The sequence below is a fragment of the Alosa sapidissima genome, chromosome 10 (genome assembly GCF_018492685.1).
Source record: "Alosa sapidissima isolate fAloSap1 chromosome 10, fAloSap1.pri, whole genome shotgun sequence".
Taxonomy (NCBI): Eukaryota; Metazoa; Chordata; class Actinopteri; order Clupeiformes; family Clupeidae; genus Alosa; species Alosa sapidissima.
Genome location: NC_055966.1, coordinates 25,432,435 through 25,458,906, shown reverse-complemented (window position 1 = coordinate 25,458,906; position 26,472 = coordinate 25,432,435). Strand labels below are relative to the sequence as shown.

At 43.4% G+C, this 26,472-nt stretch overlaps 2 protein-coding genes across 2 annotated transcripts; both read left to right on the top strand.

Moving 5' to 3' along the window:
- On the top strand, positions 1-18,058 carry LOC121720015 (GTPase IMAP family member 8-like). Its single transcript, XM_042105849.1, has 2 exons — positions 1-1,246; positions 17,925-18,058. Exons 1-2 carry the CDS (start codon positions 1-3, stop codon positions 18,056-18,058), a joined length of 1,380 nt encoding a protein of 459 aa, XP_041961783.1.
- On the top strand, positions 17,925-26,187 carry prss35 (serine protease 35). Its single transcript, XM_042106511.1, has 2 exons — positions 17,925-18,469; positions 23,991-26,187. Exon 2 carries the CDS (start codon positions 24,013-24,015, stop codon positions 25,336-25,338), a length of 1,326 nt encoding a protein of 441 aa, XP_041962445.1. The 5' UTR covers positions 17,925-18,469; positions 23,991-24,012; the 3' UTR covers positions 25,339-26,187.
- Positions 26,188-26,472: the final 285 nt, after the last annotated feature.

The window sequence follows — 26,472 nt, the reverse complement described above, 5'->3', positions numbered from 1 at the left end:
ATGGAGAGAACTTCACTGTCACCTGACTCCTCCGCACAAACAGATCCCTCACCCACTGAACTGAGACTGGTGTTGGTAGGCAGGACAGGGGCCGGCAAGAGTGCAACAGGAAACACCATATTGGGCGGAAAGTATTTCCACTCACAGCTGAGTAGAAGCTTGGTGACCAAAACATGTCAGAGAGAGTGTGCCATTGTACAAGGCAGAAATCTGCTTGTGGTGGACACACCTGGTTTCTCCAACACTGTGCTATCCCAGGATGATGTTCAACAGGAAGTGCAGAGGTGCCGTGAGCTGTTTTCACCAGGCCACCGTTCTGTGCTCCTGTTGATCGTTCCTCTGGGACGCTTCACAGAGGAAGAACGCCAGGCAGTTAACACAATCCAGCAACTCTTCAGTCGTGAAGCGTCCAGTTGCACCATACTCGTTTTCACCCATGCTGACAAGCTAAATGGAGAATCCATCAAAGATTTCATTTCGAGACAGAGTCAAAGCATCCAGGACCTGGTAAGAGAATTCAGTCACGGATTTGTATCCATCAACAACAATAAGCCTGAAGATGAAAGCCAAGTGGATCAGCTGCTGAAGATGGTTGATCATTTTGCCAACCCGCTGCGAATAGTACTTGTGGGCAGAACAGGTACAGGGAAAAGTGCCACAGGAAACACCATCCTGGGAAAAGACAGTTTCCGCTCAGAGTTCAGCATGAGCTCTGTGACTGAAGAATGCCAGAGAGAAAGTGCCACTGTGCAAGGGCGGGATCTGGTCTTGATTGACACACCTGGCCTGTTTGACACATCACGCTCCGAGGAAGTTGTGCATCGAGAGATTGTTCGGTGCTTTACATTCTGCTCCCCTGGGCCCCATGTAGTGCTGCTGACGATGAGTCTCGAAGGCTCCACTGAAGAGGACTGGCGTAGCATTGATTTGATTGAGAAAATATTTGAGGAAGAGGTTAGGCGCCACATCATTCTCATCCTCACACATGCAGACTTGCTGGAGGGAACTCAAGTCCAGGACTTGATCAGTCAAGACCAAAAACTCAAGAAACTTGTGGAGAGGTTTGACCGTCGCTACCTGGCCTTCAACAATAGGGACACGGAAGACCACAGCCAGGTGACCCAGCTACTGGAGATGGTTGACAGCCTTTTGGCTCGCAATGAGAACCAGCACTTCACCAACCGGATCTCACGAGAGATATGGAAGGCTGTGACTGAGCTGCTGTCAGACAGGGTCCAGAACTTGGGCAAATGGTGCAGAAGTCATCCTTTAATAGCAGCAGCCCCAGTTATAGCAGGGATAGGAACAATGGGAGCAGTAGGAGGAGGTGCCTTAGTGATGGGTGCCATGGCCCCTACAGCAGTTGATGTTGGACTCGCCATGGCCTATACAACAGTTGAAGTTGGAGCTATGGTAATGCCAGTCAGTCCGATTGTAATAAATGGCATCATGGCGAAGCTAGCAGCTAGTGGTGCACTGGCTGGTACAGGGGGGGCAGTAGCTCAGGCAGGGACAATCGGGGCGGCTATAGGATGCTGTATACAGTAATCTTGTAATCATATTCTTGGAAGAGGATCAAAGAAATGTAGCAATTATCAAACTTTACAGAATGTCTTTTGATTATATCATGTTATTCCACTGCTTGGTTGAATTTCCCATTGTCCTACGTAATTTAGAACGACCATTAACATTATGTTATTTGAACACCTATGAAATAGATCCATTTTTTTGCCCGTATCACACTTGTATATTAATTCGCCGAACTCGTGAAGTTTAAATTAACTGTCACGTTGTATCCGAGCTGTAAAATGCAGTCGTTTAGAACCTTGCAACATTGTAGCATATGACGGAGGTGGCTTTTAGCTAAATGGATGGCAGCAGGCTAAGTAAAATAGCGATATTTCAAAGCTCAAGTTCATCAGAATCTTGGGATATGCCCGCTTGACAACGGGAGAGATAGAGCTAAAGACTGGCATTTGGCCGTAGCAACCATCCATTTAGAACTAGTAACGGCAGTTTGTCCTGCAAGTTGAGAAAGGAGTGGATATGTGTCAGAAGAAAGTAGTTCTACAAACAAGACAGCTTTAGCGATTAAAACGTTTAAATTGTAACAGGAAATGAACAACGCAAGTGGCAACAGTGGAATAAGCGGGATAATGGACTCCATGGTGGTCTGTTAACAGAAATTAATGCGCTTACGAAGCCGTTTTACAACCTTGACCGTGCATTCATTTCTGTTAACAGACCACCGTGTCGTCCATTATCCCTTACATATGTGCAGTGTGCCATGTTGCTTAAGTTTAGTAATTAAGACAATTTTAATCTAATTAAATAGGATGAAATAAAGATATATATATATAAACGTCTTTTTGCATTTAAAAGTGTCCTAAATATCTTGAAATAATTGAAAATAAATCACGGTAAAGCCCCTCAGACAACATAATTATGCATGTATTAACAGATGTACAAAGTATTTGTTTTCCTTAGGGGGGCTTTAGCTTTGTTTTGCATGCTTGGGCTAAATAAAGGGGAGGCAAAGTTTATTTTTATAGCACATTTCATACACAGGGGTAATTCAATGTGCTTTATATAAACAAAAGCAATGAATAACAGTAAATAAAAGCATAAAATGGCAATAATTAAAACATAGTTAAAAAGTAAAGTACATCAAATTTAATAATTAGAAGAAACAAAGTAGAGTAATTAAAAGACTTAATAATTCAAAGAGTGCATTACAACTTCTGTGGTAGAAATGTTGGATTACTAACAAACTCTTATGCAATAGAAGTGATTACTAATCTACATTTATTACATTGTGGTGATTAACAATACATGTTCACATATTATGTGTGTGCTTTTCTATACATTCAATACTATGCATCAACTTTGCTTTGTCTGTCATTTGTTCTCTCCATGTCACGACTTTCTAATAAAGGTCATGCGACCCCTTTTGCAAAAGTGGACGAAGTACAGAATTCCTTTACTTAAATGAAAGTATAGATACACCTTGGCAAATATTACTCCAATACAAGTGAAAGTTGCTAAATAAGATTTTTATTGAAGTTGAAGTACAGAAGTACTTGTTTTTAAAAATACTTTAAATCATTATTCATTCTCTGTTCACAAACAAATCTAAAACATTGTCACTGCCGAATACAAAACCAGATAACTTATGAGTAGATAAACTTGTACACTTTACAACTTGTTGTTGTCCTGAAAACACAACACATCTGCTGCTCTTACATAACTTGCACCACTATGTCACTTTCTTTCTTACTTAGGTCAAACAGAACTACCCAAGCCTTTTATTGGCCTGACTTTGCACTAGTATTTTATTGACTGTCTATGCACAATTTAAACCAAATTTTGCTGCTCTTATTTTTTTTTTTTTTTTTTTTTTTTTTCATTATTATATGTGCCCTCTTATTTACTTACTTTTTTGTTTACTTGAATGTTATGTTTGTCTGTGGACTTAAATTGGTAAAATATGTCTTGTCTTCACCGTGGGATAGAGAGAAACGTAATTTCGATCTCTTTGTATGTCTGGAACATGTGAAGAAATTGACAATAAAGCTGACTTTGACTTTGACTAGATTATTTATCGTTTAATAATGTAGGCTAAAGATATAGCTATGTGGTGAATGTCAGGTGATTGTCTAATTTCATTCCAATTTCAAGTATAGTATAGTATACTCTGGGAAATTTGGTCTCTGCATTTATCCCAATCCATAAATTAGTGAAACACACACAGCACACAGTGTACACACAGTGAGGTGAAGCACACACTAATCCCAGCGCAGTGAGATGCCTGCATCAACAGCGGCGCTCGGGGAGCAGTGAGGGGTCAGGTGCCTTGCTCAGTCGGGGTTCGAACCGGCAACCCTCCGGTTACAGGTCCGAAGTGCTAACCAGTTGGCCACGGCTGCCCTATTTCGCAATGATAATAGAGAATAGCCTGGTTAACACCAGACCACTTCTCAAATCTCAATTGCTAACAGGTTTGTCTGGGTTCTCCCAGGCTACAAGGAGGACGTTCTGATAAGGAATCTGTTGTCACCATCATTGCCACAGCCAATTCAGCCAAGTTCATATCGAACTATTGTAATGTTCAATGCATTATTGCATTTAAAGAATCGAATGTGGTTAAAAGTACGAGTACTTCATGCTGTGTGGCGTATGGCACCCGCTGCTGGTTCACAGGGAGGGGATGCAGTCAAGTGGACTAACGTGCTACTGAGATGCCCAGACACGTGGATGCACACGCATGCCTCTACACATGCACGCATAGGCAGCATAGCACTAGTGCAGCACATATTTCAAATGTAGTGGAGTCAAAAGTACAGTATTTGTCTTTCAAATGTATGGAGTAAAAGTCACAAGTTTCCAAAAAATATTAATACTCAGGTAAAGTACAGATACTCAAAAATCATACTTAAGTACAGTAATCACGTAAATGTACTTAAGTTACTGTCCACTTCTGCCCTTTTGCAGTGGCGGTCCTATAGGTATACCTTGTATGACGCCATTGGGCAACCACCTGCCTAAGCGCCTCTATGACTAGGCCTACACATAAACAGATGCAATAGCTTCTTTTGCTTGTTTCTCCTCTCCTTTGCTGTTTTTTCCTACCTGATGGCTTGACCTTTTCTTGTCCTGTGTTTATTTGGCGCTCCAGAATCAAATCACCTATCCCTCAACACAGTCAACCATTGTCAAAACGAAACCAATTCATTTTGGTGTGATTCGTTTGGTAGGTAGACCCTATAATCTTTTTTTTAAACTATTTCACAATCCAGAAAAATAACAGGTAGCCAATGTTATAATGAAATGTGCTGTTTTGGAAACAATTCGTAGTATAAATGACTTTAGCGTTATAGTTATTTGATATTCCCTGCTCCCTAAGGAGACATGCTCAAGAGGTAAATCCCCGGCCGCCCCTCCTCATTTCCCTTTCCAACTTCTGTGTGTGAGACCTTCTCAGCAGCAAGCACGGGCGCCTGCAAAGTTTTTAAGTGCTCGTGCCGCCCCCCCATGTGTCATGAAAAAATGCCGCCCCAGGTGGCTGTCCGCTTCACCCATGCCAAAAACCACTACTGCCCTTTTGTCACAAGTTAGGGGTATTCTGCCTGAGGCAGTAATATTATCAATGTCCTGACAGGGAGCATACTATGACAAGAAAATGCTGAAGGATGCATATGAATTGTATTGACCAATTATCTTACTTACTTGGAGTAGCCACATGACTTGGCGTGAAGATCACATGCTATGTCCAAGATTTCTGCATGTATGAGGAGTTTTGGAAAAGACCATTGTATGTAAGAAGGACTCATGTGATTTGTATTACTACAATGTAACTAACATTTATAAGATGGGGCCTCGCCCTAGAGAACTTAGGTAGTTGGGTAGTGTTACTGGAACGTGCTGTTGCTGGTAACCTGCCTCCGGTATCGTGAATAAACATGCAGTGTTTTCTCACACCTGAGTGTGCCTGGAGATTTTTGACCATACTTCCAATTAATGGAACACAGCCAACAATTTAACCTTCTGCTTCACGTTTTGGTATGAACAGTAAAAAGAATGATGAATGTTCTGATTAACTGAATTTGCAGAAAGCATCTAAGAACAGTTTGATCTTAAAGCATAACTCTGGAGTAAAAACAACCTAGGGTATATTTACGGTAGTTAGCAAGGTCAAGCATTTGATTGAGAACACAATTATGTAAATTGGTGAAGTTTTGAGCAAGACCATTTGTTGCATTAACACTGAATGGGCTTATAGTGAAGGCTATAGGGGCAGCTAGCACGTCAAAAAACAAATGCTATTTTATAGGAATAGGAAATCCTGCCCTGTAATGTAAGTAACCATGCATTGTTGGAAATGGCATGATTGAACAGATTGCCTTCTGTTTACTTCCCTGTCACCATGGTAATACCCATGCCTCAAATGTTGGTGCATGCACAGTGATCAAAGTCTGTTTTAGCCAGAGGTGGGACCAAGTCACTGTTTGGCAAGTCACAAGTAAGTCCCAAGTCTTAGCAGTCAAGTCCAAGTCAAGTCCCAAGTAAATACAGAGAAGGGCAAGTCGAGTCCAAGTCCAAGTCACATCAAAGCCAAGTCGAGTCCAAGTCCAAGTCCCAATCTTTTTCAAGTCCTGAACAAGTCATCAGGTACTCTTCACTTAATAATGCCATTATTAGACTATCGATCATAATTTTAGCACTTCCATCTAATCCACAGTATTTTTTGTTTATAAATACAGATTAAAATATGTTCAATGTTTCTGTCTTGTAATCTTTTACGACATATGCATGCGCATACCTGTGTAATCTGTAAACGGATAGCTACATAACACTCAGCACAGCTGCAAATATATATATTGTTTTTCCAAATTGCGGAGCCCACTGTAAGGATGAGTAATAATTTGACTGATGGCAGTTCACTGCGCTAGGCCACAGATTTGCCTGCAAACAATTTATTAGGCTGTCTGGCAGTGGCGACTCATAAGGGAAGCCAAGGTCAACACTTTTATATTATTTAAAAGATAATAATGACAGTAATTTTGTTTTAAAGTATTCATTTCTTAAGAAATACTACACATTTGATGCTGTTTATCTCATTTGTAAATGGTGCACTGTCACTTTAAGCCCATTGTGTCACACGTTCTCATAATGATCCTTTTTTTACCAGCTCCGTTCAAATATAGCCTATGGCTAGTCCACAAACTCAAACATTGTTTGTGCCACATGTATAGCACAATATTAACAACGATAAGCATGATATTAAGTTGGCACAAACAGCTTTCATTCCCTTGGAAAGAGAAGCATGTATGACATGATGCTTGCTTGACATTTTCTGTTTGCAATTAAAAGTGAATTATGAGCCTGGTAGCCAGTAGCCACCTAGCTACAGTAGCTGAGTGAAATGTATTTCAATCGGCATATCATGTGCTTCATGTAAATAAATTATTGAATACTTCAAGACTATTAAGACCAGTTCCATTACACAAGGCAAAGACAACTCTTCATAATATTCTTGTCCACTTTCCAAATCACAGTGAGTGCAGCTATGTCATAGTGACCTGGATCTCATAGTTTATAACAGTACAGTAGGCTAGTGAGAACCGGATAATTCACAATCTCCTCTAATCTCGTATTTGTTGCCTTCACGATTTCCTTTTATATGTTTCTTATATTTAAAAGAAGATATCAATCATCATCAACAATGACAAGCCAGCTGGAACCTACTCATTTTCTCTCCCTCTCGTGCGTGCTTGGATGCGTTCTCAATTAAATGCAGTAGGCTAGCATAAGTTCAAGTTGGATCTTAATGGAGAGGACTCGAAAAGTATCAACTTTATGTAACATGCTGTTGGTGCTTTTTGACATTAAACGTTCTCTAACAAGAGTGCAAATCAGTTTGCAGTAAAGCTACTAGTGATTGGCTAAATGTTGGTCCTTCCTCTGTCTCTTGGTGCCCTACACACAGTGCGTAACGCGTGTGGGGGTAGCGGCAGTACTGTACTGTGCTCTGGCCGCTTGTCTCCGCTATTTTTTTTATTTTTTTTTAGTCGCGGGAAAGCGTCTGTGGGGTGACTGGTCCACGATCAGGAAATTTAGTTTTTGATTCGAGACATGTCAAGTCATCACAAGTCAAAGAGGCAAAGTCCGAGTCAAGTCTCAAGTGAATACTATTCAAGTCCAAGTCGAGTCGCAAGTCATGCCGAATTTTATCAAGTCAAGTCTGAAGTCATTAAAATCATGACTCGAGTCTGACTCGAGTCCAAGTCATGTGACTCGAGTCCACATGTCTGGTTTTAGCCTCATAGCAATTTGGGTGGAGATATTTATATTATAAGTATAAGTGGCAAGACTTTTACAGGATTACAGGAGTTTGCTAACAACAGGGAGTCTAGGCTTATTGACTGCACAGCTAACTAAAAGCTTTATGAACAATTGGAACAGACATATCAAAACAAAGTGTTTTTGTATTAGGGCAAGGCAAACAAAATGTTCCTGTGCAAAGTAAAGGCTTTAAAGACTGTTTTGATAGTGGAAAAGTATGTCTGTTATGTTTTTGTTTAGCCTATGGTTATGTTTGCTTAGCAGACACTTATCCAAAGACATCTAGGCGATAACAACATTAACAATAATAAACAACAATAACAATAATAAACAACAGTAAGTTTAACAAAGAAAAGAAAAAAAACACGAAAGCAAAGTTTTATTTTGTTCATTTCTTTTCTCACAACTCAACAGAGGTCACCATTTTAGTGTGTATTTTTCAAAATTATTACTCCAGCCTGTCTAATCAAACACATAGTATAACGTGAAACAAGTCACACTCATTGAAAAAAATTCCTTCCTGTTTTCCTGCACAATATATCAATATATCTGCAAAGGGTGTCTCCATTGTAGCAGGTCATTTGCTACTGGTTCAAAGGTTTACTGCAGTACAGCATACGGCAATACGGCATACAGCTGCTAGATGTATCTCTCTAGCAGAAGGAGCAAGACAGGGGGTTGGATCTGAATCATCTGGATATCCCATGAGCTGTGTTTAGGGGCAATGTTATGTGTGTGTGTGTGTGTGTGGGGGGGGGGGGGGGGGTGTGTGATTCGTCCCATGGGGAGACAAGGGAGAAGGCAGTATCATGTCAATCCCCCTGCGTCACATCCACAGGATATCACTGGGTGCCGGTAGTAAAGCTCCGACGGCCATATCGTTATTTATGGTGAGAATACACTGGTATGTAATCTTTTAATGCCTACGGAAAAAAGTTTTTGCACTAGTCTAGAAGTGGCTGTGTTTGCATGTGTGTTTGTTTGCATTGGTTTTGGGCTATTCTCTCTCTCTCTCTCCTCTCTCTATCTCTCTCTCTCCCACTGGATTGGATTTACAGCTGAGCCCGTCTTGAGTATTTGTTGATTAATGTGAGATGACAAATCTCTAAAGCCATTGCCTGTACATAGAGTCACTCCCCTCTAAGCCTGGACAGATACATCGTCAAATTGGATGTTTACAAACGCACAATCAGCCTGACGAAGACCACCGGCTATCTGTGTACAGTAAGTCATCCATCCGCTATCTGTGTACAGTAAGTCGTCCATCCATGTTGATCTCTGCTGTATTGCATGTTTGCAGTGAAATGGATAGGTCTTCAACTTTACTGTCAATTAATCGCTTGAGTTAATGACAGACATGCATGTGTGCAAACTCACACACACACACATGCAGACACTAATGTAAACACACGGAATCCTTAATAATTATATTTCTTGTATTATGGGCACTTTAATATGTATGAATAGAATGGCATGGGCAGCTGTAGGACTGGAGGAGAGGTTGTGGAGTGGGTGGCTGAAAAAAGAACAAACTCCACAGTTGATCGGCTGTCAGTGGAACATCTGCTTCACGGTTTGTGCCGTGCAAAGGGTCACGTTTCTTGCCTTTCCTTTAGTGCCACCCATCACATCTGAGGGCTCGCCTTGCCAGAAAACATAGTTTCACACACTGTTACACAGTTATCAACATCACACAGACCACATGAGAAACACTGTAAATGTGGAACAAAGTCATTAAATCTCTCACTCCCTCCCTCTCTTTCTCTCTCTTTACACACACACACACACACACACACACACATTATCATACACCTCAGTGAGATTGTACATTTTGATACCTCAGCACTTCCTTTTCCCCACATCGCTGGATAATATCCCACTCTTGCTTTTATCAAAACAATAAAGCCCGTGGCCCTGCAGGTTGTCTGCCAATATGTAATTTCCTGCCGCTACACACACACACACACCACTGTGTTGAGATGTGAGATAAGAAGTGATTAATAACTCCCCTTTCCACCCGGTGAGCTGTTTCCTTGTAGACACCCTGCCTGCTCCCCTGAGTTCCATCATGAAAATAGGGTATTCGATGTGTTTGAAGTTCGGTGCTGAAAAGGTCTGTATGATGATCTATAATGGCTTGTTTTTCAACCACTGTGTGCAGCGAGAGATTGGCAGGTGTGCCTTGGCAAAATGATCTAATTTCACTTCATTGGTTCAAAAAAAGAATCTTAAGTTGTGCCAAAGAATTGATGATCATACTGCTTTAATTGAGCGTATAGTTAGTTATTTTTAACATTTGGTTTGTTGGTGTGCCATGGGATTTGTGTCAAAAATGGAGGTCACACTTTACTCATGTAAATTCCTGATGATTCATAAGATATAAAGGAATTAAGTTATGCATAAATCATTAATTAGTTCATGAATTCATGAATGAATTCATGATAATTCATGTACCCTTACCGTAAAGTGTTACCAAAATGGAAATGAGTAAATGTAAATATGTGAAAAGTACTGCTCTAATGTGTGCAGTGTTACATTTAGAAGGAAATACTGTACAGTATACAAGTAAAGTGTAATGTAATAACTGCTAATTTAAATAAAATGTTTGTTGTGAGCAGAGCAAAGGTACAGGTGTGTGTCTGTGTCTGTGTTTTTGTTTGTGTTTGAGTTTGTGTTTGTCTGTGTGTGTGTGTGTGTGTGTGTGTGTGTGTGTGTGCGCGCCTGTGTGAGATTTGTGTGGTGCATCTGTGTGTGTAGGTGTGTGTCAGTATGTGTGTGTGTATGTGTGTGCTATAGATGGGTGTGTCTGAGACCACCATGGTCTAAACCACAGGGAGGAGAGTGAGATGCATAGATTACAGAGGAAAGTGTGTGAATGTAAATGTGTGTGTGTGTGTGTGTGTTTGAATCAAAACAGCAACACCTGTGTTAGCAGCAGCTGTGGTCACGGGGTGGAGGATTCTCAGACATGGTGATTAAACAGCATCACTGTCAGACAGCTGAGAAGAAGGGAGGCATGCCACAAGCCTGGATATACGGATATACACCAACTACATACACACAGTGTGTGTTTGTGTGTGTGTGTGAGATAGAGTTGATAGAGTTTATTGAAAAGCTGGGCTATAAGAACAGTCCGGGAGGGGGGGGGGGGGGGGGGCATGGAACATACAGAGGGCTTTGAGGACCTGGAGAGTCAGTCAGGATTATTTGGGATTACTTGCACTTCTGAAAATATTCACCCTGTTAGCCTTTAATTGTTAGCCAAGAGGCCAAACCTGTTAAGAGTCTGCCAAGACAACATGATTGTGTTTTTACTGAGTTTATTTGAATTGGTGGGGTACTACTGAGAAATCTTGTACTTGAGTGATTGAGCATTACACAATCCAAGCTCTGCCAGCAACAGCATTGTTGCGTGTCTCTAGATGGGTATTAAAACAAAAGCTTTAGCTACGAGGGCTTAATCAAGCTTTTCCATTTTAAGTTTGTAAAGACTATTATGAACTAATTGGCTGACTCATTAGGGTTCAAGGCAAAGGGTATGAGAGCAAGGGAGAGGTTTCCTCTTCAGGGATGTGTGCACTCTCTAGTGCTGCTGTTAGCACACACACACACACACACACACAAACATACACACTTGCCCATACACACAATCACATGCACATATGCAGACACACACACACTCACATGCACGCATGCAGACGGACACGCATGCACACACACACACTTGCTCATACAATGATATGCACGCATGCAGACACACACACACGCACACACACATTTCCAGCAGAACGCTGTTAGTTGAATTCTCTTACTCTTGGGAGGAAATGGGTGTGCATATTGAGGCCATCCTTTGGGACTTCCAGATCCAGAGCCTCTCTCCCCGAGTGTTTGTGCATGTATATTTGTGTGCAAGTGTGTGTGTGTGTGCGCGTGCGTGCGTGCGTGCGTGCGTGCGTGTGTGTGTGTGTGTGTGTGTGTCTGTACATCTGTGTCTGTGTGTGAGAGAGTGAGAGAGAGATTGAGAGTGAGTGTGTTTGTGTGTGTGTGTGTGTGAGCCCCAGATACACCTCCTCTCCTGCGGTTATGGGGCTCACCTGAGTCCCAGCAGGCTCTCCCTCAATAGCTCCATTCAGCCCCTAAAGGGGGTAGGGGCCGCCCTGTGTTTACCCTCACTAGCATCTCAGAGGCTGAAAATTCACAATAAAAACACAAGTCCCCAGGTACTCACTGACCGTGGGTCGGGTCTGAGACGGATTGGACCTGACCTCTCTCCAGACTCAGCTGTTTCCTGGACCCAGAGCCAGGGATGCCAGAACATCTGAGCTGGTCTGCAGTTGTAGTAATCAGTGTGAAAGAAATGAAAGCTGAATGTGGGATCACCGCACAGGATCTCAAGGGGGGTTGAAGAGGCTTCTTTAAAAGGTCTCAGTAAAACATTTAGTGCACATATAAATTCACATTTATTCACAAAGGTAAATTTTACAGGCTTTGTGTGTGGCTCACATCGTAAACAAACATACTTGTTTCCAGAGCTGGCCATGGCCTGCCTGTGTGTTGAACGGAATGGGATCAGAGTATGTTAGGCATTCTGTGGAGGGAAGGGCACAAGTGTTATTGATTTCACGTTTTTGTGTCTTTGAAGAAGCCCTTGCCATGACCTTCACTGGTAAACCTGGTAAACTGATATGCAGCCTAAAATAAGCAATTATCAACTGAAGGAGTTAACTTTGCATGTCTTTCAGCTTGATAGAATGGCAATGGATCATGTTTGTAAATGTATTATTTCATCATATCGTGAACAGTTGGAAATATTCTGAATGTCTCTGACTTCCAGTTTCAGAAGGTTTACTATGGTCCTGTTCGCTCACAGACAGGTCTGTTTGTCTCTTCTCTGTCAAAGGGCACTGTCTTAGTCGTTACCCAAAATCTCATTAGATTAGAGAGAGGCGCCATAACTCCATCTGAACAAACCCCCCTTTTCACTGTGGGAGAGCTGACAGTGATTTGTGTGTTAACATAGGCAAAGTATGGTGTTTGTATAACCTTTCTGACCTCAGAGAGTAGTCTGTGCATGCATGCATGCATGTGTTCCTGTGTGTGGGTGTGTATGACTGAGAGAGTGTGTGCGTATGTGTGTGTGTGTGTGTGTGACTGACAGGGAGAACGAGAGAGATGTTTTTGTATACATTTCCGAAAGTTCTTTTGTCTATCTATAGCAGTATATATAACATTGAGCTATGATTATCTTGGAGGTACATGTTCTTGATGGTTCTTTAAAGCCTGTAATCTGAAGTATGTAGAATATCTGCGTTTATAAGAGAACAACCCCATTTGAAAGAAAACTCTTCTTCTCGGGGAGGCATAAATTCCGCGCCTCAGAGACATAGATCTGTGTGACTGCTTGAATTTCAAATAAAACCTGTTTAAACAAAGAAACATATTCACTGTACATATTACTGTCCCTGTGAAAGCCTCTTATCTAGTTATGAAAATGTCATCCTAAAGTCAGTTAAGAGCATATCAGCTTCACTGGATTCTGCTATTACTCAAGCTTAATAAATCAACTTGACGTTTTTGTGCCTTTTTGGCTGGAGGGGCTATGCTGTAAGATCTCACTGGGTGTGCTGTTCATTCTGACACAGTTGAGTGGTGTGTGTGTGTGTGTGTGTGTGTGTGTGTGTGTGTGTGTGTGTGTGTGTGTGCGTGCTAGTGTGTGTGTGTGTGTGTGTGTGTGTGTGTGTGTGTGTGCTAGTGTGTGTATGAGAGTGTGTGTGCTAGGGTGTCTATGTGTGTACACTTCCACATCACCTACATTTTTTCCAAACAATGTGTGCTGAATGAGAGGTTTGGAGATAGGGTTGGTGTGTGTACCTAGCACAGTTACAGTTCACAAGGCCTGTTTTGTGTGCGTTCTCTCTCTGTCAGTCCTGACTGGGCCACTGTTTGATCGCTGTATGCCTCAGTGTTCCTTCCGTCCATAATTTGACAGAGGGAGAAAGCGGTGTGTGTTTGCGTTAAGATACTGTTGATGAGGGTGGGTACGTTCCTCGCTCTATGTTTCTACAGTAAGTCAAAGATCGCAGCTTTGATCAGGTTTGCCTTTTTATTGCACCTCCCCATAGCCATACAGCATGTGCCCTGTGGCGGATAAATGCCTCTCTGTCGGAAAAAAAAAATTCAAATAAAACCCACACTGCCGGACCAGTAAAAGGTCCAGTGTGGGCCGAAGGCTTCCTATTTTTAGCCAGATCTGTGGTGGACCATGTTGGCATTTCTGTTTTCTTTTACTGACATCAAGGAGGGCAAATTTCTCTCAACTGACGTTAAACTTGCCAGTGTCCTAGATTTATTGATCACACATGTCGCTTGGATATGGAACACGCAGAACTTTGGGGGAAATATTCAAGAGCACATAGAGTATACTCACCACTTTTATGATGGACTATGAAAGGGTTCGGTATCAGACATTACGATATAGTGAGCACTGTTTTATATTATTATTATTAAAAACACATCCACTGATCCATAGACTTGAGGTGCTGTAGCTCGGTGAGTCTGAGAGTGTATCAAGTCACAGCCCTGCGTCCAGAACATAGTCCAGTAACTCTCTGATGTAAGAGTGGTCTGAAATTACATTCAATTACATTACATCTAAGGTGTGATTCATGTTGATGTGTTTATTTGTGAATGTTTGCTAGCTTTTTAGTGTGTGTGTGTTTGTGTGTGTGTGTGTGTGTGTGTGTGTGTAGTTTGGTTTTATGTTAGCCGTATGGATCAGCTGAGGTTTGGCTTTGGCAGCTTGACCCTGCCGTCTAGAGGTCTAAATATTTACACAAGGTTAACACTCTGTGTGTTGAGTGATGCTACCTGCAAGCCGTCTGTTTGGACATGCATGTGGCAGGGAAAGGGAAAGGAGAGAGAGAGAGAGAAGGACAGAGAGAGAGAGAGAGAGAGAGAGAGAGAGAGAGAGAGGAGAGGGGGAAACTAAAACTAAAGGTAGATGGAGAGAGAGTCGAAAAATGTGTGTCCGTGTGTGTGTGTGTGTGTGTGTGTGTGTGTGTGAGTTTGAAAGAGAGAGAGAGAGAGAGAGAATGTGGGGGAAAGACTGAAAGAGTGAGTGTGAGAGGCAGGGGTGGAGTGTGATGTGGTGTGTGTGTGTGTGTGTGTGTGTGTGTGTGTGTGTGTGTGTGTGTGTGTGTGTGTGTGTGTGTGTGTCCTGTACGCATGGAAGGGGAGCACTCCTGTGATCAATGGGTGTCTGTTTAGTGAGAGGGCCTCTAAATGAGCAGGAACTTGTCAAAATAAAGTGAGTGGAAGCTCAGACCGGGTCATTAGGTCCCGCTGAGATGGTTTATTGGTGCGGTCAGCACAGACAAGCAGGCCGCTCCTTCATGTACACTGCTTACAGTGGATCTGGTCGGAACCCTCAGAGAGTTGGCCTGTGCAGTCGGCACTCTTTAACGGCAGGTTAGGATATCACGTTTCCACCTAATAGAACTTTCAACGCAGAGAAGCAAACACACTGATGCACACATGCATGTATATGCACACACACACACACACACACACATGTACTCACCCACACAGACACACACACACACAGATGTGAACAATTGCACACAGAGACACAAACACACACACACACAAAAACATAAACACACACACACACACACACACTTTACACACACACACATACACACACACATACATTTCACTGGTGTAAAACACATCAAAACACCCCAGGGAGGAAGCAATTGCTCCCAGAGTAATTTATCAACACAAATGTGAGTTTCTAAAGCAGGAATGTTCTTGGCCTGCAGTCAGCAGATAGCTGATTTGGTACAGACTGATTCTGATTGATGCTGTTTAGGTGGCGGGGAATGACTGAGATGGCCTGAGGTAACGGGGAATTCTTGTAGGTTTGCAAGCCGAACGATTAACAAGTAACAAGATAGGTTGACAGCAAGAGAAAGCTAGAGAAATGCTACAGATATGCCTCTTGATAAAAAATACTCTTTTGTCAAAGTGATCATGCCAGAAGAAATATTTTCTATTATGAGTCGTTAATTGTTCTGCACATTCATCATTTAAACCACTGACACAATGTTTGATGTAAAAGCCAAGTATTTTAGTTAGTTTGATCCATGTGCATTCTAAACACTGAAACACAGCTGGCTTGATTCACGTAGTTGAAAGAAGTACCTGTAGTCATGGTGACTCTCGGAGTAACAGCAAGTAAACTTGTTGACTGAGAGTGTAGTTTCTGGATATTGACAAACTCATACATTTCACCTCAGCTTTTTGAGCCAGAGCTCTCACCACACAGCCCATCCTGCTTAACCATCCACACAGACCTCAGACCAGTAATGTGGAGCTGCCTAACTCAAGCCTCAGCCCAAACCTACTGCAACTACTGTCCACATGAATACACTAAAAAGAGTGTTTTTGTGTGTGTGTGTGTGTGTGTGAGAATGAGAATGCGGTCATTTTTGGGGTGTGAAACCACATATTTTTGAAAACAGGTTGCAGGGGGGGGGGGGGGGGGCACTGGGACAGGACCAGGGCCAGAGTAGAAAGGTTTAGGGCAGATAAACAGTGAACATTCTGACAGCCGTGAAAGAGTGCCTACAGTATATGTCTCAAGTGTCTCCCTTTTTTTTTAGTTTAATTCAGATCAATGAAATGTTCCTACTGTGCGCAAGCGTGGGGAGCTTAGGCTGAGATCGTCCTCACACAGAGAGCACTTAAAGATGACATCCTACTCAGGGTCCGGTGCCTCCCTCCACACACAAAGCTGGCTCTGTGTGCCCTGGCATGCCCTTAAACCCTAACCAGAAATGTCACCCTGTGCTTTTTCCCTCTCCTCTCTCTCTCTCCCTCTCTCCTTCTCTCTCTCAGTTGGGTGTGGCAGTGGAGCAGCTGCAGCGTGCCAGCGACGGCACATGCCTGACCTATGACCTTTTTCAGAATAACCAATGAAAGCCCCATAACAGTGCCTAATTGTGGTCTCGGTTTTCCAGCACGTGTGTGTCCCATTATTACCGCCGTTGCTAAGTGAGGAGGTCTGGGAGAGGGTAGAATGTGTTGGGGCGTGGCATGGAACCCGTTCGTCTGTCAGAGGGACACGTGCAGGTGCCAGACATGCTCCATAACCCCGCCCGTCTCAGGTGAGGGTTCACCTGGCCACAGGTACACAGGGCTGTTTGTGGGTGTCCCCCACCATAGGAACCGCTCTTGTGCGATATTTCTCAGGAACTTTTACAGAGAAGGAAATAAGTCCCTGCTTAAGGGTACAGTAGGTACTTTTGAGCAGCTCTGTAACTGCTGGGTGGCTTCTGAAGTGGTTTGAGATGTAAACAAGGTGCGAGTTAAGGACAAAAAGTTCCAGCAAGGCAGAGGTTACATACAGCTAAATTAATTATATCTTACATTTAGCTTGTTGAGTCGAGGTGCACTGAATGAACAACCTAATGTCGGCTAAAAGATAGGTGTTAACTAATTAGAGGTTTACAGTATTGATATTCATTCATCAAGTAAATGAAATCAACATAATCCAACATTCTGCGATGGAAACCCAACTTATGTGACTTATGTACACACCGTCTAATGTATGACTTATGTACACACAGTCTAATTTGGACTAGCCATATACATGACATTGACATTCCAGTGTCAAACACAATATCATCTTAAAACATGAAAGCATGAAGTGGCTGTTTTATAAAAAAATACAAATAAAACAGGTGTTAGCAGGCAAGAGATCTGTTTTTGCATGAGAATGCTTCACTGAATTATAACCAAGGGCTGACTAATTGCCACAAATTACCTTGTGGGGGGGCTGGCTACAGCCCTAGTGATGGATTTCTTACAATCCTTTATATGCACTGTTCAGCACAAAGAAAGAAAGGGGGTTTACAAAGTTGATGTGTAGTCCACTTTCCACCCAAACATGAGACAGGGAGAGAGAGGGAGAGAGAGTTATTCTATGTCTGACCGAGATGTTCTATTGTGCGTGTGTCACTGCATGTGAGCTTACAGCCTTTGGATTTGAGGACCCCCTGCCGGGGTGTTTACCACCTCAGCGAACACGGAGTCCAGCATAGCAGATGTGGGAAGGGGAGCGGATGACAATGAGCCAGGGGAAAAGTTCCGCCGGACAGCATTTGTGGGCACAGTGGAACGAATTCTGGCAGAGATCATCCAGCAGCCTGTTTAAAAGGAAGAGACAAACGCCACTTTGACATAGATTCCCATTTCTACAATATCCAGTGATTTAATGAGCGCAGCCCTCAGACCGACGGTACTGATGTCTTTCTCTACTTTCCCTGCTGCTTGCTAGAGTTTGGTCCCACCCCTATGCGAAACGCGTTGTCGCCAAGGAAAAAAACTTATTCAGTCCTCTTTTTTTTGCCTCTCCCCGGCATCAAGTGCAATCCACAACGCGGAGCCTGGCTCCCACTTCCCACTGCCCTTTTGGTGGACGGGATTTCAGAGGGAGCGGACTGTCGCCCACTGATAAGAATACCTCGGGGATGAAGTTTTAAATTCTCTCTCCTCTCTGGGATACTACTGAATAAACAAACAACCCACTGCGGATATATTATATCCATCAATCGAATGCTATCAGGTATGATGCCTTTACTGTTTTTGCAACAAAGGAGACTGGATGCATCGGTTAATTAATTGCGAAAGACAAGACTCGCTGGTGTTATCCGTGGAGAAATATATAGTTATATAGTATAGTATTTTTGGAGAAACGTTCATGGATGAAAGTATGAAATGATTATACCCTGTGACTAATTATATAATTTATTGATCTAGACCAATGATCACATCGAAATATTTTCTATTTTCAGTATGCTTATAACAGTTCGGAATTGGAAATAAACTTTAGAAATGACTAAGGAAATATGATCGGATTGAGTCGGATTCTCATATATAACTGAACTATTGGTTTAGTTTCAGTCTATGCAATTCGACAATGCAATTTTGTTGTTGATGTTTATTGGCTATAAGGCCTATTCTGTGACTTTTATTATGCATCCTACTGTATACAGCTTTTTCAATTCTTTTCATCTTTATAACGGAATTTTACCTTTAGTCACACTGTTTTGTCGGCCTAATAGAACAACCAATGATGCCTCATGATACTGAAATAACATTGGGTCAAGATTAAGAAACTCTCCCCTCGACTTGTAATTTCATTAATTTAGCCTATTTGATGTTGAAGTGAACACTGCTCTCCTAGTCATAAACGCCTCTGGATGAATCATGCAATTATAGGCGATCTCTAGCGCCATCCTTTGGTTGGAGATCATGCAGCAAGGTTAACGTGCTTATCTGTGGAATTCCCGCGAATCCTGACTGAAATGGAAATATGCAGTGGCGCTTGTGAAGTTATAGCCTACTCTTAGGCTACTGTAGTCTAATGGAAAGTCCCTTACAGAGAGACGGTGATTTGGACCACAGCATTAGGCCTAAATAAACATATTTCCATCATCCCACCACCTGTGCGCTGGTTATTGTCTAATCTGAAATTTGCTACCACTTTGAAACATATAGGCTACTTCTATTGTCAGCGCCAGCGGTCTATTATAAGCTGAAAATGAAAGAGTTGAAGGAGCATTGTCGAAGCAATGACTGCGATGCGCGCTGTTTGGACTCTCTGACCAGAGCGCTTAGTTTGCTTTTTCACTAAAAATGCCAAATGGTCCCACATTTTCAGTGAAACTGTGAGACGCTCATGGTTTTCATTGGCTCCAACAGCCAAATAGGAAGGTCCCTTATGACGGACAGTGGTGGTAGTAGTGGGTGGGGTATCTGTGGGGGCCGGTGTGCTGTGCATGGGAGCGAGGATTAATGAGCTGGTGCGTGTCGTACTTTGGTCCTGTGGTTGACGTCGCCGTGCTCTCTCAGAGGAAACATTTTCCCGTAGAAGAGGCGCTGTCAGATAGAGGATGGTGTCTCTAGAGTCACGTCGCATGCTTGCCTAATCAGAAGGGAATGCGCGAGGGGCTACATGGAGGGCATCTGTGCCACATTTGCCTGTGAGCTGGAATGACAGATGTGCAGTTGCCTGTCACATATGACCCAGGCAGGCCCATGACTACATGCAATCATTCGCCGCTTTCATGGTCTTAAAATTACATTTGCATGATAATGCGGTCACAGTAATGGAAAATGGAGTTTCATTCACTGGAAATCACCATTGTTCTGGAACGCATGTGCTATTTGCCTTTTAGCGCATTGCAAAGTGATGGTCTGGTGGAGGCATTAGCTTAATTAGTCTCAAACCCGCATCGTCACCTATTAGAGGGGAACCGTGGTTTCAGCGTCAGATTCAGGCAGACCTGTTGATTAGCTTGGCTACGACGGGACACATTCAATCCCTAACATCTTCAGACTCGATGAAAGCACAGAAGCTCAAGTCGCAGCAGCAGCAGCAGCACACGTAATCAGATACCAGTCATTACCGACAGCTAACCGTACTGCAAGAGGCAGGCATCCAAACCACCGACTTCAGTCGAAGCACAGGGACAGTGCCCCCCCTCTTCTCCTTCAAATCTCCGGTTCACCGCAGGATTCATCAATCTCCTCTAACCATAGAGCCTTATGTCAACTGAATAGCACGCTGAGGCGTTTTAGAGACTCCACCGAGAGTCTATAAGAAAGACGTGGCTTCAGAGACTGGTAATCACTGGCTTCATGTGCAGACTGAGTGCATAGGCTGTCCGGGGCTGTGGTGTTTGCGGACTGAAATATGACCAAGCAAAGGCAGGGAACAGTTAATCTAACTGGTTTGCAACTGCACACACACATAGATAGTGATGGTCTACCCAGTGTTCATTACAGCATCAGCCAATCGTGAGAATGACTTCCACTCTGGTTTTCACAGCTTGTCCATGCTTTAAACCACTTGAGTTGTGCCCACTTACAGTCACTGTAAACCAAAAATAAGTAGGCCATGTGTTCTGAGTTTGTCACACCACAGAAAAACGTGTTATTTACCATACATGTGAATGAATAAAAACATTGTGAGTGTATTAAAGGGTTTCAAAATCATGAAAAATGTGTGATATACTCTCTGACTGCTGAAGGCAGGTGATTGTCCTACATATTGTTCCAAACATTCTCTAAACCAGCTGATTCTAATTAGCACAACTCTCCAGCCAGAAAATGAGCTAGTTAATGAACACACCTGTGTTAAGGGCCGTTCACCTCAGGAACAATAACAATACAGATATAGCTGTAGATGTAGCTATAATGATATTGAGTGTCCACACTGAAGTCTCTCTTCATGAATGTGATGTCTAAAATATAATGGATTCAGATTGGCAGTCAGCTTTTTATAGTTCTCAAAATACTTCTGAAAGTGATCCTTGATGATGTCGTTCTTCATGTCGTTATTGTTTTAGTTTATGTGTGGACATTGTCATTCATATTAGAACAATAGCCTACTTTTTTGACGTTATCATTACAGTTAGCGTTCTTGATATGAATGCCCTTTAAGTGCACAAAATATGCATCTCGTGCTAAACTAGAAAGCAGATATTTCACAATCCTTCTAGTTTTCTAACCTAACCAGGTTTCCAAACAAATCTGCAATTTTGGTTTACAGGATCCTTGAAATTCTGGCATCCATGTAAGATACATCTAGGACATGCAGGCATCGCAAACGCTCCAGATAGGCAAACACTCTGAACCTAAACTCTGTTGTAGCTTTATCTCACAGAGGTTGAAAACTCCCACCACGTACCTGTTCCAACTATTCAGCAAACCACCTTTGCTTAGTTTGCACAACTCTTCAGCCAGAGAGTCAGCTCATTATTGAGCACCTTGTCACCTGTGTTAAGTGTCCAGGCGGAAGGATTGGACAGACAGGACTTTTACCTTTTGGGGTTTGTCCCATATGGTTTGTCCACCTGCTTAGTTTACTCTGAGGAGAAGTGGTTATGCTAAATGGGGAAATCAGTAGGCTCGTTCGACTTCATGCATTGCTGCACAGATCTGGCCAAATGTGATGCACGCTGGCCCTAACTCAATGCGTGTTTGCATTGTGCAAAAGTGCTAGATCAGCGCTGCATGAAGTTGTATGAGTCTATTGCATCATCAATACCCCTATTTAGGACCGTCTCAAAGAAACAGAAGACTGGAAATGACGACGCTCTGTTCAATAATCTAACCCCACAAATCAGTACCACATAGTTTACAGTCTTCACACATGTTTTCATGAGCAGTGTTTCCCAACACAGATCAGATTTTGTTTTACAGGGACTTTAAATAATCAGCTGAAGTCATGACAACAACTGATCTGAATCATGAGAACATTGCACAGTTTATTCTAACTCTTAACCAATCCTCTAACCTTTATCTTGTGGTCATGCTCAGATAGTAGTCAGTAGCCCCTGTCCCATCTCAGGGAATGGGTTCATGAGCAGACAGGGTAGGTCTTTGGTGAGGAGGTATTCAATCTATCTGTATGTATCCATCTTGTGGTATACATTGGTACTGCAGTAGAACTTGATATGTAATAATCTGAGGTAATATCAGGTCACGAATGAGGTAGCCTAATGAAAAAGTATTTGCCGCAGAAAACATTTTTCTTATAAATATTTGTAACGCTTGTCATGGTCACTAAAGTCTCACTGCCAAATGCATTATTTCTGTATACATTAGGACTATGTAAACGTTCATTGTGAGGTCGACCATCGGTACCGTATCTTATAATATACACCATTTTGTATATGTTTCTTCCCGATTATGACTCATCCTTGTGTTGATTTAGTGAGGACTGGCCGTGCAGTACGCTGTGTACGCAGAAACAGCCTGTTTGGATGGAATACAGCATGTAAACTCTATATGAACTTTCCCTTAACTAATTTACGTCTGGACTGGAGCTATCAAATGGAACAGAACTGCATGTGTAAAGACAGCCAGTGGTGACAGCTGTTCAGCAGGCTGAGCTTGACATCAGAACTGAAGGTGCAGTCAGCCTCAGCATCAAGCTAGCAGATTGGAACTGTGGAACACTAGCAGATTGGAACTGTGGAACACTAGCAGTTTGGAACTATGGAAGACTAGCAGATTAGAACTGTGGAACACTAAAACGCAGCTGAACATCTGTCGAACAAAGGAGGATGCAAGCCAAGGCTGCCTGTCGTCTACAACAATTAGCCATAGTTAGTTCAAGATCATGCACTTAACTGATAGTTCAAGATCATGCACTTGACTGAGAGTTCAAGATCAAACACTTAATTGTTACATAGTTAAGAAAACACACCGCACACAGGGGAATAGCTGTGGCAAGAGCTTAGAAAAATAGAATGGCAGAAATAACAGTAAGCTGTAATAACTCAAGTAGTCTTTCCAAAGTCATGAAAGTTAACACCTGTCATCCCAGAAGAGGTTCACTTCTGAAAAGAAGTTACAGTAGTTGAACCTCCTCAATTACTAAGCACGATTTACAGCCAGACATCTTCAATGCCAAACTATCTAACAATCTATCAAGGCCTCCTACTTTCTCAATCAAATCCCCGGAAGAGAGAGAGAGAGAGAGAGAGAGAGAGAAAAAGAGGGAGAGAGAAAGAGAGAAAGAGAGAGGGAGGGAGAGAGAGAGAGAGAGGGAGAGAGAGAGAGAGAGGGAGAGAGAAAGAGAGAGATTGAGAAAGAAATTGGTGTAATGTGTGATCTCCTGATCTGTAGTTCTGTGAGCAGCCTTGTGTAATCTACTTTTGTCATTTGTTCAGAAACCTTTTCTTTGGTGCAGTATGAGAGAGAGATGTTTATGCTACTGTAGATATTTGTTTCCTGAAATTCATACTGTACATCTTATCCTGTCATCTCATGATCTCCCTCCCTCCCTCTCCATTTCTTATCATGTGTGTGTGTGTGTGTGTGTGTGTGTGTGTGCTTGAATTTCCCCTTGGGGATCAATAAAGTATCTATCTATCTATCTATCTATCTATCTATCTATCTATCTGTGTGTGTGTGTGTGTGTGTGTGTGTGGGTGTGTGTGTCCATGAATTTCAATCATGGGCTTGTGGCTACTGTTGAGGTATGGTATGCACAATGATAATCACACCATCCTTTTCCCTTTTCTGTGTGTGTGTGTGTGTGTGTTCCTGTGTTTGTGTGTGTGTTTTCTCAGGCCTAGGAGCTTGGTCAGTACAATGGGCCCCGTACCCGTGTGTGTCCTGCTCTCAGTGGCGCTGTGCGTCCTGGCCGCAGTGCGGAGTGTGAGCGCGGAGGATGCCGTCGGCGGCGATGACGACTATACCTGGCCGCAGTGGTCTGTGCCTCTGGTGCGCGAGAAGCGGACAGTGCACCTGAGCAACCCGGCCTTCTCCGCGCCCCCCCAGGCCGAGCTGCACGGCACCTGCGGCATCGAGTGCCAGCGGGGCCTGCCGGACCCCAGCGTGTCCGAGCTGGAGCGCCTGCTCTCTTACGAGACGGTCTACGAGAACGGCACGCGCACGCAGACCACCATCGCCCTGCAGGGGCTCAACGAAGCCACCAGGTCGGCCTGGCCCGGCGTCGACTCATCCGCCCGCTCGCGCCGCAAGCGCGAGGTCTACGGCGTGGACACGCGCTTCACCATCGCCGACAAGCAGTTCTCTACCAAATACCCATTCTCCACCTCCGTGAAGATCTCCACGGGCTGCTCGGGCGTGCTGGTGTCCCCCAAGCACGTGCTGACCGCCGCCCACTGCATCCACGACGGCCACGACTACGTGAGCGGCGCACAGAAGCTGCGCGTGGCCGTGCTGAAACAGCGCTCGCGGCGCCGCGGAAAGGGAGGCGGCAAGGGCCGCGGCCGCGGGAAGGGGCGCAAGAGAAAGGGCGGACGAGAGGAGGACAACGCCATCGATAACGACGAGACGGACGACGAAGACGCAGAGGAAGGGCAAGAGGAAGGGAAAGGCGAGAGGCAGGGCAGACGCAGGGGAAGGAAGGGCCGCAGCCGCAACCGAAGGAGCGCGGACGGCGGTCAGCCCTCTTTCCGCTGGACCACCGTAAAGCAGACGCAGGTCCCCAAGGGCTGGTTCAAGGGTGAGTCCAAGAACGTCTCGGCCGACTACGACTACGCCATCCTGGAGCTGAAACGATCGCAGAAGACCCGCTACATGGACCTAGGCGTCATCCCCTCCATCAAGAAGCTGCCTGCCGGACGCATCCACTTCTCAGGTTTCGACGACGACAGACCGGACCAGCTGGTGTACCGCTTCTGCTCAGTCTCCGAGGAGTCCAACGACCTGCTGTACCAGTACTGTGACGCCAAGCCGGGCTCCAGCGGCTCCGGAGTCTACATCCGCCTGAAGGAGCCAGGCAAGAAGCGCTGGAAGCGGAAGATTGTGGGCGTCTTCTCCGGGCACCAGTGGGTGGACGTGAACGGTGCCCAGCAGGACTACAACGTGGCCGTTCGCATCACGCCCCTCAAGTTCGCTCAGATCTGCCACTGGGTCCATGGAGACTCCAGCATCTGCCAGGCCACCTGAGCGCCGGTTTGGGTAACCACCAAACGCTTCCCCCACATAGTGCTCCTTATCCCTCACTACATTTCCGACAGGAGTGGAAAACTCTGGCTTCAGAAAGTAAAAGCCTTACCACATATTGGTTTTACCTGTTCACTTAACACAGGTGATTTCACTACTTAGCTGATCCACCTGGCTGAGTTGTGCTAACCAGAATGAGCTGGTTTAGTGAAAGGTTGGAACACATCTGTGGTGGGACTTTTACTTTCTAAAGCCGTATTTTTGCCTCCCATGCCTCCTCTTCACCCCCCGATAGAAGCCAGACTTGGGAATGGATCTGGCCCGACGCTGTTTCTGGAGTCAGCTGCCATCTTGGGCAGTAGTCCTCAACATTCCTGGCAGGTCACCACCGCCTCGTTGCATCGGTTGCACACCAGTGACTACAGACATTTCTGTTGATAATAACAGAACTCTTCAAGAGATAAGAAGAAGAAGAAGAAGAAGAAGAAGTTTCTTCAGTTGTTGTTTTTATTTATTTAATTTCAAAAAACAAACACGCTTCTGAAAAAAATCACAGTGCCAAGACTAGTTTGTTCGCTCTTTCAGTGAGTTTCAGTGAGCTTTTGATAGCTTTTCTGCACTGAAGCGTTTGCTCTTTTTTATTTGTTTTTGTCAGCCTGCATCCTCTGTTCTCCCTCTTAAAGATTACTCAGTCACATCGTAATCAGTGTTGCTTTGTAAAAAAGAGAGGCTTTTACTTTTTTTGACTGACCTTCCACTTTTTGAATTGATAATATAGGTAGGTGATGGCTTTATAAAAATATGACACAGAAAAATGTCTTTTTCTGAGACAATAAAAAAATACTTGGTGTACACCTGCAGAAGTTTTTTGAAAATGCACACGTTTAATATTTCCAATAGATCTGAGAATGATTTTTTAAAAATATATATTTTGATGGCATTCCTTTTTATATTAAATAGCTATGTTTTTTTTATAATTTTACTTTGAATTAGTAATTAATTACTAATGAATTAAGTTGTGATATCTGTCTTATTTCTATAAGTGTTTCCTTATATCTCCTTATCTTTAATAACATATGCAGTAGAGTTTTAATGGGGTTCGGTGTTCATGCACATAACCTTCGGGTGCTTCAGAAG